Source organism: Vulpes lagopus, chromosome 2 (assembly GCF_018345385.1).
Source record: "Vulpes lagopus strain Blue_001 chromosome 2, ASM1834538v1, whole genome shotgun sequence".
In the NCBI taxonomy this organism is placed as follows: Eukaryota; Metazoa; Chordata; class Mammalia; order Carnivora; family Canidae; genus Vulpes; species Vulpes lagopus.
In genome coordinates this window covers 29,505,679-29,524,002 of record NC_054825.1, presented here as the reverse complement: position 1 = coordinate 29,524,002, position 18,324 = coordinate 29,505,679, and the positions used below count along the sequence as shown (strand labels likewise).

General features: G+C 38.4%; 1 protein-coding gene across 2 annotated transcripts in view; it reads right to left on the bottom strand.

Moving 5' to 3' along the window:
- The window catches only part of HPSE2 (heparanase 2 (inactive)), a 634,074-nt gene that overhangs the window by 215,947 nt on the left and 399,803 nt on the right, over positions 1–18,324 (bottom strand). For both annotated transcript variants that reach the window (XM_041746029.1, XM_041746030.1), the window contains exon 6: positions 9,356–9,403. In XM_041746029.1, coding sequence (XP_041601963.1) covers positions 9,356–9,403 — 48 coding nt within the window. The remainder of the gene's footprint in view (positions 1–9,355; positions 9,404–18,324) is intronic.

Here is an 18,324-nt window from a genome sequence, read left to right as displayed (position 1 = left end):
AGGGTGAACAGTCTTTGGATACATGGCCATTCTCCGGCTGTAGTATAGAGGTAGAATGTTGCTACTTCCCTGTGAACTTACAGGAAAATGATCTCCAAGAAGTATGTGCACGTTCAGTGAAGTATCTCACCTCATTTTTCTGCAAAGCAGTCCAAAAGACTGAGCAACATGGGGACTGAGCACCTCATCCACATCTGCCTGTGAAATAAGTCCATTTCGGGTCTGGGATGTCATTGTCCACTGTGATTATGAACCATATCAACCTACACCTGGATTGATTGAAACTCAATAAGGCAGTGTTTCCAAGCTTTGCTCCACATCATGGTCATCTGGGGTTTTTAAAAATCCTGTGGCACCATACACTGTGTGCTCTTTTGTGTCTGGCTGTTTCCACTTGAGAGTAATGCTTTCAAAGTCCATCCATTCTGTAGCAAATACAGAGCTTCATTCTTTTTATGAATACTATCCTATTGTATGGATACATTACATATCATTTATGGATTCATCCATTGATGGACATTTGAGTTACTTCCACCTTTTGGCAAGGTGGATAAGAATAAACAAATTTACAGAGACAGAATTAATTCAGAGTGATGGTTGTGAGGGCGGGGAGAAAGGGAAATGAACTGCTTAATGAGTATGGGGTTTCAATTTGATGTCTGGAATTATATGTGACCACTGCACAACACTGTAAATGTACTTAATGCTACTGAATCATACCTTTTTAAATGGTTACAATAAAAAAAAATTAAGACATTTTTAAAAAGCCAAGAATACCAAAGAAGGGAAAAAAAGAAAAAAAGAAGAGAGAAAAGCAAAAATAAAGATAAAAAAAGAAAAAAAAAGAGAAGAAAGAAAAAAAGGGGGGGGGATCTGAGAGATGGTGGTGGTGAAGAAGTTGTAGTGGAGGGAGAATGTAGTCTACCTGAGGGGTCTTAGAGGGTGATCCTCTTGGTTCTGAGTGTATTAAGTTCTGCATGTTAGAAGATGCTCAGTCCCAAACTTATATAAACCAGCAACACAAACAGCAAAAAGCCTCAACATAGGGATGCCTGGGTGGCTCAGCAGTTTAGTGCCACCTTCAGCCCAAGGTGTGATCCTGGAGACCTAAGATCAAGTCCGACGTCGGACTCCCTGCATGGAGCCTGCTTCTCCCTCTGCCTATGTCTCTGCCTCTCCCTCTCTCTGTGTCTCTCATAAATGAATGAATGAATGAATGAATAATAAATAAATAAATAAATAAATAAATAAATAAATAAAATCTTTTAAAAAAGAGAGAGAGAGAGAAAGCCCCAACATCGACCACCAAAACATAAATGAGATAAAAGAGGGGGGCAGAATGGGATTGAAGAGAGAATATAATCTCACAGAATGAACCAGCATGGTATACCACTTGGTTCTGGGTGCATGCTGGTCATGTTTTAGAAGGTATTAACTTTTGCCATTGTAGAACAAAATGAGGCAGAGAAAACAAAAAGCACAAAACAACAACAACAAAAAAACATATCTTGGATATCTCCCAAAATTGAATTGAGTATATTGAAGGGAATCTGGAAGCGGAAAATATATCTAAGACATGTAATTGTAGAAATATGAAAGTCAAAAAGGAAGAAACTTAAAAATGAAGAGGTGGTAAAATATTGTAGTTAAGGTGGGAAAAGAGAAAAAATATTGGAAAATTTTAGACTGCTAAAAAAACAAGTTGTATTGGAAAAGGAGGGGAGCAAAGGAGGGGTACCCTCTAGTTCTATGTACCGTAAATCCCTTGACTTCCCTGGAGCTTTCCAGTGCTGCTTGGTCAACAACTTGCTCTTCCTCTGTCCTTGCAGCTGGTCTTCTAGGGGAGGGGCCCCACTGTGCTGATTCTCAGGTGTGTGCACCTGGGGGAGCTGCCCCACCCCCTGGCGGATGCCAGGCTCTGTGGGAGCTGTTGACCCCGGGAGGCCTCTGTTCCCTGGCAGCCCCGCCTCTCTCAGGCACAAGGTGCAACAAGGAGGAACACCACCACTGGTGGCGGCCAGCCCTCCAGCCCTGGAGTCAGCTCCCGCAGTAACTCCTGCAGCTCCCAGTCTGCAGGGGCCTGCGTCGCTCGGGGGGCGCCCAGGGCAAGAGCGTCCTCGCTTTCCTGGGCCCTCCCCGCCTCCGCCTTGTCCCGGGAGAGTGCAGGGTCCTGGGCAGTGTCCCCCGAGCCCTGGGTTCCCGGGCCTGCACTGCTGGAATCCCGCTCCCGGGGCCAGGCTCCCGAAAGCAGCAGGACGCAGCCCCCTCCCTGGGAGCCCCCGCCTGCCCCCTGGCTTCTCCCCAAGCCCCCGCCGGGCGCTCCAGCCCTTTACCGAGATGGGCCTGGGTGTGTGGGGCGCTCTCCCCGGGCACCCCTCCTGTTAGTGACCCCGGGACCCTGGAGGCCCCACTGCCCCTCCTGCGGTTCTGTCGGGTTTCCCTGCTGAGCACTTTTCTGTCTGGGAAGAATCCGGTGCGGAGTTTTAAAGTTCCCGCTTCCGGAGTCCCTGGGTGGCTCAGTGGTTTGGCGCCTGCCTTTGGCCCAGGGTGCGATCCTGGAGTCCCAGGATCGAGTCCTGCGTCAGGCTCCTGGCATGGAGCCTGCTTCTCCCTCCTCCTGTGTCTCTGCTTCTCTCTCTCTCTCTATGTCTATCATAAATAATAAATAAATATATATTTAAAAAAATAAAATTCCCGCTTCTCCAGGGCTGGGCTTTCCTGTCCCGGAGGCTCTCGCCCCGTTAGCCCGGCTCCTTGCCGGGCCCCTCCCCCACTCGGTTCTTTCTTATTTTATTTTTTTCTGCCTCCTACCTTGCAAAAACCCTTCTTCTGTAGCATTCCAGCTGTTCTCTCTTTAAATCCCAGGTCGAATTCGTAGGTGTTCAGGATGATTTGAAAGTTATCTGGGTAAGTTGGTGGGGACAGGTGAGTTGAGGGCCCTACTCTTCCGCCATCTTGCCCCGCTCCCCACTCTTATTATACTTTTAATGTCTGTGGGATCTACAGTAAGAATCCTTTTCTTTCCTGATACTGATAATTTATTTCCTCATTCTCTCTCTCTCTCTCTCTCTCTCTCTAGTTTTCAAGTTTGCTGATCTACTCAAAGAAACACTTTTGGCTTTGTAAATTTTCTCTCCTATTTGTCTGTTTATGTGTTTCTCCTTTTCTAATTACACATACTAGATGTAAATTTCCCTCTAAGTTCTGTTCTTGCTGAATCCCAGAAATCCTGATAAAATATCCTCATATATATTTCAAAATAATTCTTACTTTCTTTCAGGATATTTTCTTTGATCCATAGGTTATTTTAAAATGTATAATTTAATGTCCAAATACTTACGTGTTTGATAGATATTTTTGTTACTAATATCTAACTTAATTTCTTTGTCATCAAAAAACATTCTGTGTGATTTCAATGTTTTCAAATTTATTGCAAATTGTTTTACAGCTGATCACATGGTTATCTTGGTGAATGTTCCATGTGAATTTGAAAGGAATGTGTGTTTAGTTGTAGTCTACAAATGTCCATTAGGTCAAACTGATTCATAGTATTACTCAAATCTTCTATATACTTCCTTTATTTTTAAATTTTTATTTATTTACTTTTTTAGACAGTGAGCAAGAGAGACCATGAGCAGGGAGAGAGGCAGATGGAGAGGGAGAGGCAGACTTCCTTGCTGAGCAGGAAGCCTGATGCAGGGCTCAATCCCAGGACGCTGGGACCATGACCTGAGCCAAAGGCAGATGCTTAGCTGACTGAGCCACCCAGGTGCCTCCATATATCCTTCCTTTAATCTAATTTTCCTATTAATTATTGAAAGAGGTGTTTTTAAATATCCATCTATGACAGTGGATTTGTCTATTTTTTACCCATGTGGTTCTGTTAGTTTTTCTTTTGTGTATTTGGATCTCTGTTTTTAGGTACTGCATTAGTTTTCTACTGCTGCTCTAAACAAATTAACAAATAGTGGCTTAAAACAATCCAAACTTAAGTTCTGTAGTTTAGACATTATCATAGATCTCACTGGGTTAAAATCAAGTATTGGGAGGGCTGTATTCATTTCAGGAGTGCTAGGGAAGAATCCATCATTTCCTTGGCTTTTCCAGCTTCTAAAGGCTACCTACATTCCTTGTTTCATGGACCTCTTCTTCCATTTTCAAATCCAGCAATGATGGGTCAAGTCCTTCTCATGTCACATTACCATAACCTTCTCTTCTGTAGTTAAATCTTCCTCCATCTTCTGTGTTATGATTACATTGGATTCATCTGGATAATTCAGGACAACTTGGATTTACTTTACTTTAGATCAGCAACCTTAGTTCCATGTGAAACCTTAATTTTAGGAATAAAATTTGAACCTTTACTTTTATTGCAGTCTTCTTAGAATGAATACTATATTACTTCATGTAAAAGAACCTCACAACAGTGTAATTCCATTTGGTCCTCCTCCTTTCCTTCTCCTTTGTGGTATGATTCCCATATGGTTTTATATCTACCTATGTTATAAACCCCATGATACAATGTTGTGTTTTTGCATTAGACAGTTGGTTTTTTAGGAAGTAAAGAGGAAGAATAGTCTTTTATGTTTATCTACAAATTTACCATTTCTAATGTGTTTCATTATTTTTTGAAATCTAGGTTTCCCTTTAGATGTTACTACTATTTTTCTATATGAAGAACTTGTTTTAGAATTTCTTATAGCACAAGTCTACTGGCTTTCATTTATCAAAAACATCTTTATTTCACTTTCATTCTTAAAGAATATTTTTGCTAGATATAGAATCCGGGCTTGACTTTTTTTTTCCTTTAGCACTTTAAAGATGTTGTTCCATTGTCTTCTATTCTCCATTGATTCTGATGTCAAATTAGCCATAATTTGTGTCTTTGTTGTCTGTATATAAAGGATGATTTTTTATCTGAATATTTTGAAGATTTTTTCCTTACCCTTTGTTCTCAGCAGTTTGACTATGCCATGCCAAGGTATTGTATTTATTCTTGTATTTATTCTTCTTAGGGTTTTCTTTCTTCTTTCTTTCTTTCTTTCTTTCTTTCTTTCTTCTTTCTTTCTCTTTCTTTCTTTCTTTCTTTCTTTCTTTCTTTCTTTCTTTCTTCTTTCTTTCTTTTTCTCAGATTGATTGATTTTTAGAGAGAAAGAGAAGCACACATGAGCAGGAGGGCCAGAGGGAGAGAGAGAAAATCTCAAGCAGATTCTGTGCTGAGCATGAGGGCTCAATCTCAGGACCCTGGGCTCAAGCTCAGGACCCTGAGATCATGACCTGAACTGAAACCAAGAGTCAGACGCTTAACTGACTGTGCCACCCAGGAGCCCCTATCCTTTTTAGTATTTTCTTAGGTTCTTGGTTCTATAAGTTAATGTGGTTCACCAAATTTGAGAGGAGCTCTTGCTTTCTTCAAAAAAATTTTCTGCTTTATTATCTCTTTCTTGCCTTCTGGTCTCTAATTACACACATATTAGACATCTTGATATTGTCAAGGTTGCTGAAACTTTGAACATTTTCTTCCCAAAATTTTTGCTCTGTTCTTTAATTGTATAATTTCTAATGATCTATATGCAAGTTCACTAACCCTTTTTTTCTGTAGTTTCCAATTTCTTGTTAAGTGCACCCAGTGAGTTTTTTGTTTGTTTCTTTTTTCTTTAAAAATTTCATTCAGTTCTTTTATATACATATACATTGTTTTCATTTACCTGCTGATCTTTCTCTATGTATCCACTCAATACAAACATTTTCCCCTAATTATTTGATTATATTTACAATAGCTTGTTTAAAATTCTTGTCAGCTAATTGTATTACCTAGGTCATTTCAGGGCTTCTATTTATTGCTCATTCTTTTGTCCATGGTCACATTTTCCTGTTTCTCTACATATCTAATAACTTTTAATTGTAAACCGCAAAGTAAATGGATGATATTTTATAGAAACAGAAGAATGTAGGTTTTGGATATAGCAGGAAGTTGGATGAATGACTGATCATCTCGTTCTTGTGGAGCTTCAGTTTATACTTTGTTATAGTGAATCTGTTTCGGTTATACATTAGATTTAGGGCAAATCCTTAGTCCCAGGACAAGACTTTATTCCTGTGGCATAACTCTCAGTTTTCAATGGAAAGCACAAAGTGTTTATGAAGTCCCTCTAAATTTGTGAAATTCACTTTCCAATCTCTGTCCCTCATGTGACAGACAGCAGCTGAAATTGCTGTTCAACTTTTTCAGATTTCCAGCTGTTATTTTCTACCAGACTCCTTGGGGTCTCCCTTGAATATACACATTTCAGGGATCAGGCAAGAATTTGAAGGAAGTTTATCTGCATATTTGGTGTTTTGCCCATAGTTCCTTCTTTCTGAGAGTTCTACCTTCTGAATCCTGAGACCTCAAACTAATATACAGCCATGTATTTTGTTTGAGTTCTAGCCATATCATACTGGATAGATTCTTAAGTAACCACAGATCTCACTAGCATCATTCACTTCTTTCAAGGATTGAATAACTTTCTCTAGCTTTTGCTACCTTTTGGTCATTCTTGTGTGTGTGTGTGTGTGTGTGTGTGTGTGTGTGTAATATTTTTTCATCCAGATTTATCATTGATAACTAATACAAACTACTGCACTACTTACTTTTATAATTGGGACCTCATCTCACTAACTCTTGCTGGGTTTTCTGCATGGATTGGGCAGGAGCAATCATTAAGTCATGTATCTTGGTCCTTAAAATAGAAGAGTATGAACTTTTAAATCAAAATAGTCTAACTATATATTACTTCAGACTCAGAGTTCTTGTTGTTCAAGCTCCAAGTTCAATATTCCAGCACTGAATTGATTATTTTGGCTACCTATATATAGATATATACTGACAAATTCTGTGTTCTTTTTTTCTGACTATGACTATGACTCTTGATTTCTTTACATTATTAAGAAATTCACCTCAGCATTTCTCAGAGTTAGAGAAACATGGTATTTGGCTTTAATATTCACTGAATCCTCCTGGCCAGGATTTCCTGGAATTGTTCCATGACTATTCCAAGTCTTGATTGAAAAATGTAGCTGGAAGGAATAAATGGTAGATTCCAGGTGCTACTGTTTGTCCCCAAATGAGTGCTGATCCTGGAGCCAAAAGAAACACAACTCTTTGCCTGATTTGGGGGGTATTTTTAGAGTATTTGCAAACACATGACATTTATCTTGAGAAGTGGCCAATGTTTTAAAAATAGCTAATAAAAATGTATTTATAAAAATCGAATTTCTCCATTATAAAAAAAAAAAAAACTGGGCTCACTTTATTCCATTTGTGCTTTGGAGAGTGTTTGAATATGGAAGAAAACCTTTTTCTGATCCCTCCCTGTCAGTCATAACTGAGCAAGCCTTACATTCTTACCCAATAATTTTCATACGCTGATTTCTTTATTTCTCCTTACAAACACTTTATATTCTTCAAGCTTCAGCCTTTATGTTACATTATCCAGACAGCCTTTGATGAAAGACACTGAAGAGGATGTGATTTGCTCTAGTAGAATGTAATATTTTCAGCAAAAAATCAGTGTCTTATTATCAAAGTAGTAACAAGAGAATAGCCTTTGGAGTGTGATAGGCTCAACTTTAAGTCCAAAATCTACCACTTTCTGTGTAACGTTTGGATTCTCTACAACTTTCTTTAAGCTATGCAAGAGATGAAACTAGTCTTAAACTCATTTTGGTTGTTGTAAGAATCAGATATGGTAACGCATAGAAGGTTTGGAACAGTTCTTGTCACGTTATTATCATTGTTATTTTCCCCCATAGTAAAGGCTCGGTAAACAATTGCTTAAATAAACACTTGTTGAACTAAGTGCTATTGTGGTGGAATAGAAAAACACAAATTACAAAGACAAGTTAGGAGAAAAAAAATTATAATTTATGTAAAGTAATTTTAAGCTACGTGAAGTACCATGGAAAGAACAGAGCTAAGAAAGAATTGAAGGGAGGGTGTTTTAGATAGGATCATTAGGGAAGGCCTCTCAAAGGAGATAACATGTAAATTGAATCTTTAGAGAGGAGAAGGAATTAGCCACACAAAAAATGAGATCATGAGGCAGACATGCATGTGAACTTTCTGAAAAGTGAAAGACCACTAGTGTGGGACACAATGAGTAAGGTCAGGGTGGCACTAGAAGTGATCATAAAGTAGCAGAGGCCAAACACAAAGTACCTTCCTTATAGGCCAGAGTAGAAAGTTTGGCCTTTTGTCTAAGAGCAAAGGGAAGGCACCAAGGGGTTGTAAGCATGGGAATGATAAGATCCCTAGACCTACTCCATCCATGACTCACAAAACAAACTGAAGGAGGATAAGAATTTCTGGAAACATTATAACTTGATGTTTAGAGAAACTAAGTATAAATGCATAATAAAATATTTTCCATTATGATTGAAGTTTTTGATTGCCAAGAATTAAAAATCCTTTTGGGATAGTTAATAAAGGTTTCATCTACTGCTCTTGCTTCTTTCACAACTGTCATGAATCCCAAGAGATACTATGACCCACTTAAAATGGAGGCTAGAAAAGAGAAGTGAGATAGGCAGACAGGGTGAGAGTAGTTTAGAGAGGTGGTCATAGTTGATAACTATGGGGGCCCATAATAAGAGCACATGACTGAGCTGTGTGGACCACATTAGATGAAAGATGACTTGGAAGATTCTATGGGATAGATTTCTTACAAAAAGGAAGGGCAAGATTTCGGTATAAAATTGGTAAGACATTGTGAGATGCTGACATTCCAGCACCAATACCATAAGGAAACTTTAAGAAAATTTATTTATGTATCAGATCATTACCTTTACAAATTAAGCTACTCTCAGGGTAACAGGTCTTTGCCACTATAAGCTTCTTCCAAGAACACCGGGGTTTATCTTCTCTTGAGGATGCTTCATTCTCTTCATATTCCATTTTTTTAAATTGCTTCATATTAGTTATAATCTTGGCACTAATTAAGACCACTCCCATTACTTTAATGAAGTGCTGTTATTTTCACATGATATATTGAGTAATTAAAACTATTTCCTCTCATAGAGAAATTTATTCCCAAGGAAAAGCTTATGAGTAAGTGGTGGAATGCTCAGATTCCCATTACCTGTTCACTGATGACAGAATAATTTCAAAGTATACATAATAGCTGAGTTTTCATTGTTTTCTGTTTTGTTTTTTGTTTTTAAACAACAAAACAAAATTATATGAGTTATTATGCATCACGAGAACAGCTTTGGAGTTAGTTTTAGCTTTTTCTCTTAGATGTCAGCTATAAAGTTTGGAACAATTCTCTTTCATTTCACAGTAGCTATAATAAAAGCAAAAATGGTGAATACCTACTGTTGCCAGGTAACTGCATCCACTGTGCTTCCTGCTACCTTCATGAATCTGTATAGAACAGAAAAAACAAGTAAAATAAACTGAGGCATAGATTAGGCCAATCCTTGGGCTAAGATTCCATAGCCATAATTATGGCCTATCCAGAGCTACTGGAAAGTAAACTATACAGAATGTGAAGGTAAGGATACTTTCAGCTCTTCACACAACCTTACCATCTGGAAATCAAGACCCCAATACAGCATGTTATCTATGTCTGTCTTCCCAAGCCCATGCCTGAAGGTTCCCACATCACTTTCCCCATGCATAAAACTTTTTCTCTCATTTTCTATCCTCTAAGGACTCTGAAATCTGCTAGGAAACAAACTATAACATTTCCCAAGGATGGCAACTCAATAGGTCCCTTTGAATAACCTCAGGCCTCTCTTTCTGAAGAAAGCATGAGAAAATCCAATTTCATTATATAGGTATAAAGCACTTTCAAATGTGCCCCAGTGATGGGCTGCCATACCTGAATGTAGAAACCTGAGTACCAACAGAGAAATCTTTTTTTTAATGTGTCAAGTTTTTATTTAAATTCTAGTTAGTTAAAATATAGTGTGATATTTGTTTCAGAAGAAGAATTTAAAATTCATCACTTACATATAGCAGAGAAATCTATTTCTGAAGCAGTTAATTAGAGAACCGAGTGTTGTCTGACATTTGCTCAGCTCAAAAGAGAAACCAGACCTGTTTCCTTTCAAAGCACACAGCAAAGCCTTGTTACTAATTCCCCAGCTTCCTGTACTCCTAGAGGTTCTACAAGAACCAAAGAGCTGGGAGGAAGCATCCAAGGCCCCATATATGCTGCAAGAGATCATAAATTGCAAGTCTTTGAATAATTCAACCACTTACTTGCCTCCTTTCTCCCTATCCGCATGTTCTGAGGCCAGGGCTATCATGACTAGTATTTGAGAGTTATCACCCAGAAACAGGAAATCAAAAGGAATATCTCAGTTATTTAAGACATTCCTTTCAACCTTGAGACCATGGACGGGAACTTTTCTTCAGACAGAAACAATCTTCCATCAGTACTTCATAACCAAAGAACTCTTCCATTAGGAAGGGAGATACTATTTTGTAAATTAGGTCTTAACACACCCTATCCTAGAATAATCTTGCAGGCAGACACATGGCAAAGGGGTTGCCATGTGCTGCCCAAACAGAGGATCTGCTTTGCCATGATGTGGAAGAGTACTTAATTTTTGCAAGATTGGAAGTAAGAGAGAGGATGCCAGGATTGCTGCTTAGCATCAGTGAAGTTTATAAAAGAAGATGAACAAGAAGGAGAGGAGGGAAATGCGGGTGGGGTGGGGGAAAGACAATGGGAGAGGATGAAGAGAAGGGGAGGAGGACAAGGAAGAGGAAGAAGAAATGTGGAAGACAGGAGAAGGACATAGCAGGAGAAGACAGCTTGGCTCTTGTCTATGTCTTGCCTCTTTTTCTCCTATACCATTCAGGAGTCCAGGAACAAGAATATGGGAAATGGAACATAGGGGTGATCAAGGTTTGATGGGCAAGGCCAAAATGTAAATGGAGATTGGAGGGAATATAACACATATTGAGGACTTATTTAGTACCATTTATAGCCATTTACAATGTTATTTCTTATAATTCTCAAAACTGGTTTGTTTGGTAAGGTGGATATTGTTGATTCCATTATACAGATTATTAACCTTCCTAATGGCTAGAGGCTCCAGACATCCCAAACAGCCCATTTTTATGGAGTCATGCCACCCCTACTAGTAGCACTCCTGGGGAAGCAGGGCATGACCAAGCAAAACAATAAATCAGGGCCTCTGCTATAAGACAACCACCATAAAGCCAAGAAGACAGATCTGGAGACAATCAGCTATCAGAGTTTCTATGTGCTGTATTACTGGTACAAACTAACTGCTGCGGGGCAGCAGTCAAGGGAGCAGTTAGCTCTACCCTCTGTAGTGTTAGAAGAGAGAAAAGCATTGAGAAAAGCTTCACGTCACACATGACACTGAATCTAGCAGTGAAAGAAGGATGAGATTTTTCCATGAAGAGCAGGCAATGCAAGGTAGAGTTAAGGTGAGTGTGTTCTCAGGAGTTTATCTTGAATGGATGTCAGGAGACATCAGGTCACTAGCTGCTAGGCTGTGATGCTAAGTCTGGCCTTTACCCCTTAACAACTAGGTACAAGTCTAGCACCCAACATAATATTGCAAAATACAGCTGGCTCTTTTCATGTATATTTGTTGGATTTATCCCATGTTTAAACAAATGAGGGGGATCAGATCTGAGTGTCAGGAAGATCACTCTAACTGTGGTAAAGGTGAATGGTACTGGTGTGGACAAACTGGCAGGAGATGACTGTAAAATTGATGAGAGGCTTGGAAATATGAGAATGAAAAAAGACCCATTTAGTAACACTGGTAGAGCACTCATGGGGACTTGGTGAGTGAATCTGAGTTGGGCAGGAGGCAAAAGAGAGGACCCCAAACTTTTAACTGTAGTAATGCCATTGCCCAAGATGGGCAACCCTGGAACAGACTTTTGGTGCTGATGTTAGTGAATGTATTCCAATCCTCTTGAATATGCCTCAAAGAACTTTAAGTTAAATAGTCACTGATGATAACAGCTATACATTCACAAAAAATAAGGAGGAAAAAAATCACTAATGCCCTGCTTGGCTAAAAGGCTCTGGATAGGAAATTAAGAACATTTCTAATTTGGTGTCTTAAAAGTTGAAAACTGGTTCTTCATGGTACTATAATCTGGAGATCCTTGTATGCATTAGATAGTCTGTTCTGCTATAGGTTGATAATTAAGTTCTTAAGTACTTTTCCATTATTAAAGTAGCATTATAAAAAGAATAGGAAAACTAAAATTAGGAACATTTAAAGTAAGGCTAATATTTTCTCCCCTCACATCCTACCCCACATCCCCAAAGAAAATTTATAAAATCTTTAATCAAATATAAAACATACTAGATTCTTTTTTTTAAGATTTTATTTATTTATTAATGAGAGACACAGAGGGAGAAAGAGAAAGGCAGAGACACAGGCAGAGGGAGAAGCAGCTCCATGCAGGGAGCCCGAGGTGGGACTCGACCCCGGGTCCCCAGGATCACACCCTGGACTAAAGGCGGCGCTAAACCACTGAGCCACCTGGGCTGCCCAAAATATACTAGATTCTTATATAGGATATTATAGTTTACAAAGAAATATTTTAAAACTGAATAAAGGAAAAGACCTACCATGATCCTGCATAGGAAATTCAGTTATTCTTCCTAAACTAATTTATGGGTTTAATGAAATTCTAATTTAAAAAATCCCAGCAGATATTTTTGAAACTTTACAAAATCATTCTAATATTCATCTAGAAGGCAAAAATATTCTTTAAAATTGGAAAATGAAGGGACATTTATTTAGAACTACCATATATTAAAATATACCATAAACCCACAATTAATTAAAACATTTCTAGGAATTAGAAAGGAGATCTTAGGAACTGGCAAAAAGATTAGGAGTTAGTAACGGTATCTATGGAACAAAGAAGATTTTTTTTAAAAGTTATATGTAAGAATTTATTATATGGAGAAGAATTTCATATATGAAAAAATGAATCATTTCTTTAATGATGCTATGTGATTTGTGGCTATTTGGGGAAAAAATTAAAGTCATATCCTCACCTAAGATTGTATTTTGTATAAGAATTCAAAATAGTAATATAATTTAGTTTCATCGTATTTAAAGAATATCTCAGTTACAATTGAAAATTTGGAACAAATATTATTAACTTCTTAACTTGAGTACCATATTGAAGCAGTAGAAAAGCTGTTTTAGCTAACTTTGAGGAAACACCATTATTAAACATATATTCACATGAAAATTGCTATAAACTACATTCTTCCTTTTTTATTCTTAGCAAAATGATGAAACCAACTTCAAACATATGGAAGCATTTCTACACTTATTCTGAGGAGGAAAAAATCTAATATATAAATAATGTCAAACAAAATATGCATTTCCAAATACTACCAAGATGACCAAACATACTCTTGTTTTTTGAGAAGTGTAAAAAACCCATCTCAAATGAGGGAAATATTCTGTTCTCAGAAATATTTGATATATATTTTTTAAAACTAGAAAAAGAAAAAAACCCTACAGAAATAACGCATAAAGGAAACTGATGAGACAAAACTCCAAGGATAGACATTATTATAGTCAATGAGTTTGGGGAATTCTCCCCACTTCCATGCTCCTTTCCTGAAAATTAGGGCTCTCTATAACTACCCTGTATCTTTACCATTTCTATCCTTTATTTTTATATCTATATTGGCACTCTCGAAGACAGCAAGTCCATAAAGATCATAATTTTCTTTGTTCAAATCTAACACTGATGGATTCTTCTGCTCTCTAGCTCTCCCTGTTTCTCAGAAACTGGCCCAAACCACATAAATGAATAACTTCAACACAGCTGCAGAATGCTCCACAACAGTAATATTAGAGGTGGAATAACATGCACACAGACTAGTGCTGTCAGGAGTGAAATACCACTGGGAAAGTGAAATTCCATTTAGTATCTGGTATTATCCAAGGATTTTCAGCCATCCACTTCCATTCTAATCCCTAGATTTAGGTCTATGAATGCACAAGTAAAAGATGACCCAGGATGTGAATAACAAAAGGGCACGATCCTGGTTTTCTAAGGTGGGATGTCTCCATACCTGAATTATGAAGACAGAAATCCTAAAGTATTATCCCAGAGAACAGAAGATGTATGCCCTCATGCTGACATCCAGTCATGCAAAGAAGGATAAGACAGAAAAGGGCAGGGATTGTATCAAAAGAAATTGGCCAGTGCCAGGCAGACCTTTCAGTATTGGGGGATCTTTCCCATTGGAGCCAATCTGCTGCTAAGGAAAAGAACAAAATATCCCCTTTCACTGTGAGAGTTCCTTTTCCTCCCCCAAGAGATCCCAAATCTGGGAGAATTTCTTTCCTTTGTTATCCACCTGCACATATGACGTATCTGAAATATTGTTGAGCCTTCTCTCCCAGGGCATATCACAGCTCTCTCATATAATAAGGCACATCTTTATTCATGGTCTTTGGGGTTTGATTTCTACTTCTGGACCACATAATGCAACCCTGAAAACTGGATTCTGAATTTTGCTCCCAGGAAGGAGGATAAATCCTTCACAGGGAACTGGATGTTTAAATGAGTATAAACTTAAATAAGAGAGAGGTAGTCTGATCTTTTTTTTTTCCCTTCTCCACAAAGGGAACTTTGGTTGTGTAACTAGCATGGATAAGATGTGACAGCCATTCTACACAAAGCCTAGGAAAAACCCTCAAGGAAATTACTCATCTTAAGTTACAGCAAACCAGGCATCTTCCATTTGGTCCAAAGCCACTTGTGTTTCCATGGCTAGTTATATATTGAACTCTATATATTAGATGTTGCATAGAACAAATGATATATTGATACATCTCTCTCTCTTTCTTTCTCTTTCCTCTCTCCTTTCCTCTCCCTCTTGCTCCCTCCTTTCTTTTTTTCTCCCCACTCCTATTAATATTTAATATTACATTGGCAGTAAGCTGATAAACAGCATGGCTATGTATTCATCAATTTTAAAAGCTAGTGCAGCTCTCCGTTTGGGTTTCCCTTCTAGCTTACTATTCCCTCAATTTGACAGACTGATAGAGATTTTAATGTACTGGAACTTGAAATGGATGAGACTCTTCAACCAATCTTTCTTGCCAATAAAAGTTATGTCCATGAGGTTTAATTTAAGGGAAATCTTGAGTGAAGAAAGGAAAAAATAAGTTAGCTACCATTTACAGATTGACAGGCATTTGGTAAGTGATTTACATAATGTACAACCCTGTAAGGTTTTATTTTATAGAAGAAGAAACTGTGTTCAAGATCACCCAGGTAATAAGTTGCAGAGCTGAGATTCATTTTGAGTCTAAAGCCCTTGTTTTAGCCATGCAGAGATAGCAAATTTGTGATGTGTGTAGTGCAGTCTCCTTTTTCTTAGCCCATAGTAGATATTGGTAATAGATCTCAATATTGTCTCATTAATCTCATAATTGACCTGTGAATCCTTCTAAAGACAGGGTACCAGGCACTATTACCTGCAATGGAGGCTATTTGCTGCTAGTGGGGAGTTAAAAGGAGGGAGCCTATAGGACCATGTTTGGAACAAAATGGAGGCAGATGTGAGGTAGTAATACATAAAGGACAAAATAAGTTTGCTTGATTAAATTGAAGGCAAATGGCAAAGGGGTGGGGGATGATGAGAAAAGATGTTGAAACAGACCTGGAAGTCTATGGCTAGAGCTGGAAGGCACTTGTTAGGGGAATATTATTATAGACATGTCTTGACAGTCTAAAATGCTGCTAAGGAAGTCATAAAGATTTGGATTCAAACAAAGAAGGCTATAACTGATCTGATATGATTTGCCCTGGCTGTGGAGCCTGATGGAAAGGAGAAAAAAATGCATCAAGATGTCATGACAAATTTCACATGTAAAGCTAAACTTTCCAAAAGCTCAAGCCTTTGTATTAAGCTGAGTTTAGGAGAGTGAACTTGTGGAACTAAAGTAGAAAAGGATTATATTTTTCCTGGTATGCTAGACCATGTGACTTTGTTAAAAAAAAAATGAAGATTCAAGAAAATAGTAGTAAGACCATAGGCCCAGGAGTCAGAGAGATACTTGATTTAAGACTTGGTTCCACAGCTTATTAGTCATGTGCCCTTGGCTACATTGTTTAATTTCTCTAAACCATTTCCAATGGAGGGAACAGCACCTATTTCTCAAAGGCCTTGTGAAGATTAACAAAATAACACACATGACGGAATAAGGGGACTGTCTGGCATACTGTTGGCACTCAATAAATATGAGTTTGATAAAAATTTAACATCTGTGCACCTCCATTCCTTGATCTGTAAAACAAAGATAATAAAGTCCACTCTGCTTATATTACAGGGCAGTGGTTCTCATGCTTTGGTGTGCAAAGAATGCCTCGGAGTTGCTGTTCAAAATCCAATATCGAGGTCCCATCCCCCACATTCTGGTTTGGTAGGTCTGGGCTGGAGCCTAAGAATCATGCTGCATTTTTTTTTCCAAAGTTTTTAAAAAATATTTATTTTTTTTAAATTAATTTTTATTGGTGTTCAATTTACCAACATACAGAAAAACACCCAGTGCTCATCCCGTCAAGTGTCCACCTCAGTGCCCGTCACCCATTCCCCTCCAACACCCGCCCTCCTCCCCCTTCCACCACCCTAGTTCGTTTCCCCGAGTTAGGAGTCTTTATGTTCTGTCTCCCTTCCTGATATTTCCCAACATTTCTTCTCCCTTCCTTTATATTCCCTTTCACTATTATTTATATTCCCCAAATGAATGAGAACATACACTGCTTGTCCTTCTCCGATTGACTTATTTCACTCAGCATAATACCCTCCAGTTCCATCCACGTTGAAGCAAATGGTGGGTATTTGTCGTTTCTAATTGCTGAGTAATATTCCATTGTATACATAAACCACATCTTCTTTATCCATTCATCTTTCGATGGACACCGAGGCTCCTTCCACAGTTTGGCTATTGTGGCCATTTCATGCTGCATTTTTAAGAACTCCCCAGGCACTTCTAATGCAGGAGGACCATGGGCCACACCTTTGACAGATTCTGATCTTAGTAGTGCCTGTTCAAGTAGACCATATCTTAGCAGTGCCTATTCGGGTAGGCCATTCTTGGAAGAGAGGGTAGGATTCTAAGTGATAGTAGAAGAAAAAAACGAGGGATCCCTGGGTGGCGCAGCGGTTTAGCTCCTGCCTTTGGCCCAGGGCGCGATCCTGGAGACCCGGGATCGAATCCCATGTCGGGCTCCCTGCATGGAGCCTGCTTCTCCCTCTGCCTGTGTCTCTGCCTCTCTCTCTCTCTCTCTCTCTCTCTCTCATGAATAAATAAATAAAATCTTTAAAAAAAAAAAAGAAAAAAACGAGAAAATAAATGGAAAAAAAGAAAGTGAGGAGGAATATTTCCTAAGACCATCTGTGTCAAATCTAAGTCTATGTCCCGGGACTCCAGCTTCCTTTTCCAATGTTCTTTCTAACCCCCATCTGACTTCTCTGATATTGAAGGAAGAGAAAACCATTTCATCATAATGACAATAATTGATGACCTTAGGTTTGGGGAAGAATTAGGTTGTTCCTCTAATCAGGAAAGAAGTCCTTTCCAGAAAAAAATAAAAGAAAATAAAGCAACTTTAGAAGTAGTAGTCACTATCACAATGCTTAGCTAGGGAGCAGACCCTTGCAGTAGCCAATGCTTCCTTGTTAATGAGCACTGAACAGTTGCTGGGGGCCTTGCTTCTCTAGAGGCAGAGATGGTAACTCTCTTCTTATGAATTAAGAGGAATAAATTGTTCTCTTCTCCTGTAGTTTGGTCAAGTTATATAACTCTTTCACAGTTGAAATAAAACAGAACAATTACTAGGAATAACATTGTAATAATTACTCTGCACAACAAATTGTCCCCAGCTGTGCATCTTCCTACTCCAAATGAGAATGTGGTGGTTTCTACACAGGAGGTAGAGTTGTGATCACCCTTATATCCATGTTATAGTTAATCTTTCTAGTTTCTATATCCACTGGATCCTCTAAACTACTTGGAAAGCTGCATAAAGTTATGTGCAAAAAAAAAGGAGAAAACTTGCCTTTTCATCTTTGAAATATAGTTATTCTTCTTAACAATTGTGGCTGATATTCCTTTAGATGTCAACTGTGCCAGGAACTGTGCTGAGCACTTTAAATTCATTATTTCATTTAATTCTACAGTAAGTCTAAGAAACAGGTAATTAGTCCCATTTTACAGATAAAAAGCCTGAGGTTTTACAGACATTAAATAACTTCTTAAGATGACCAAGTGAGTCACTAACCTGGGTCTCAT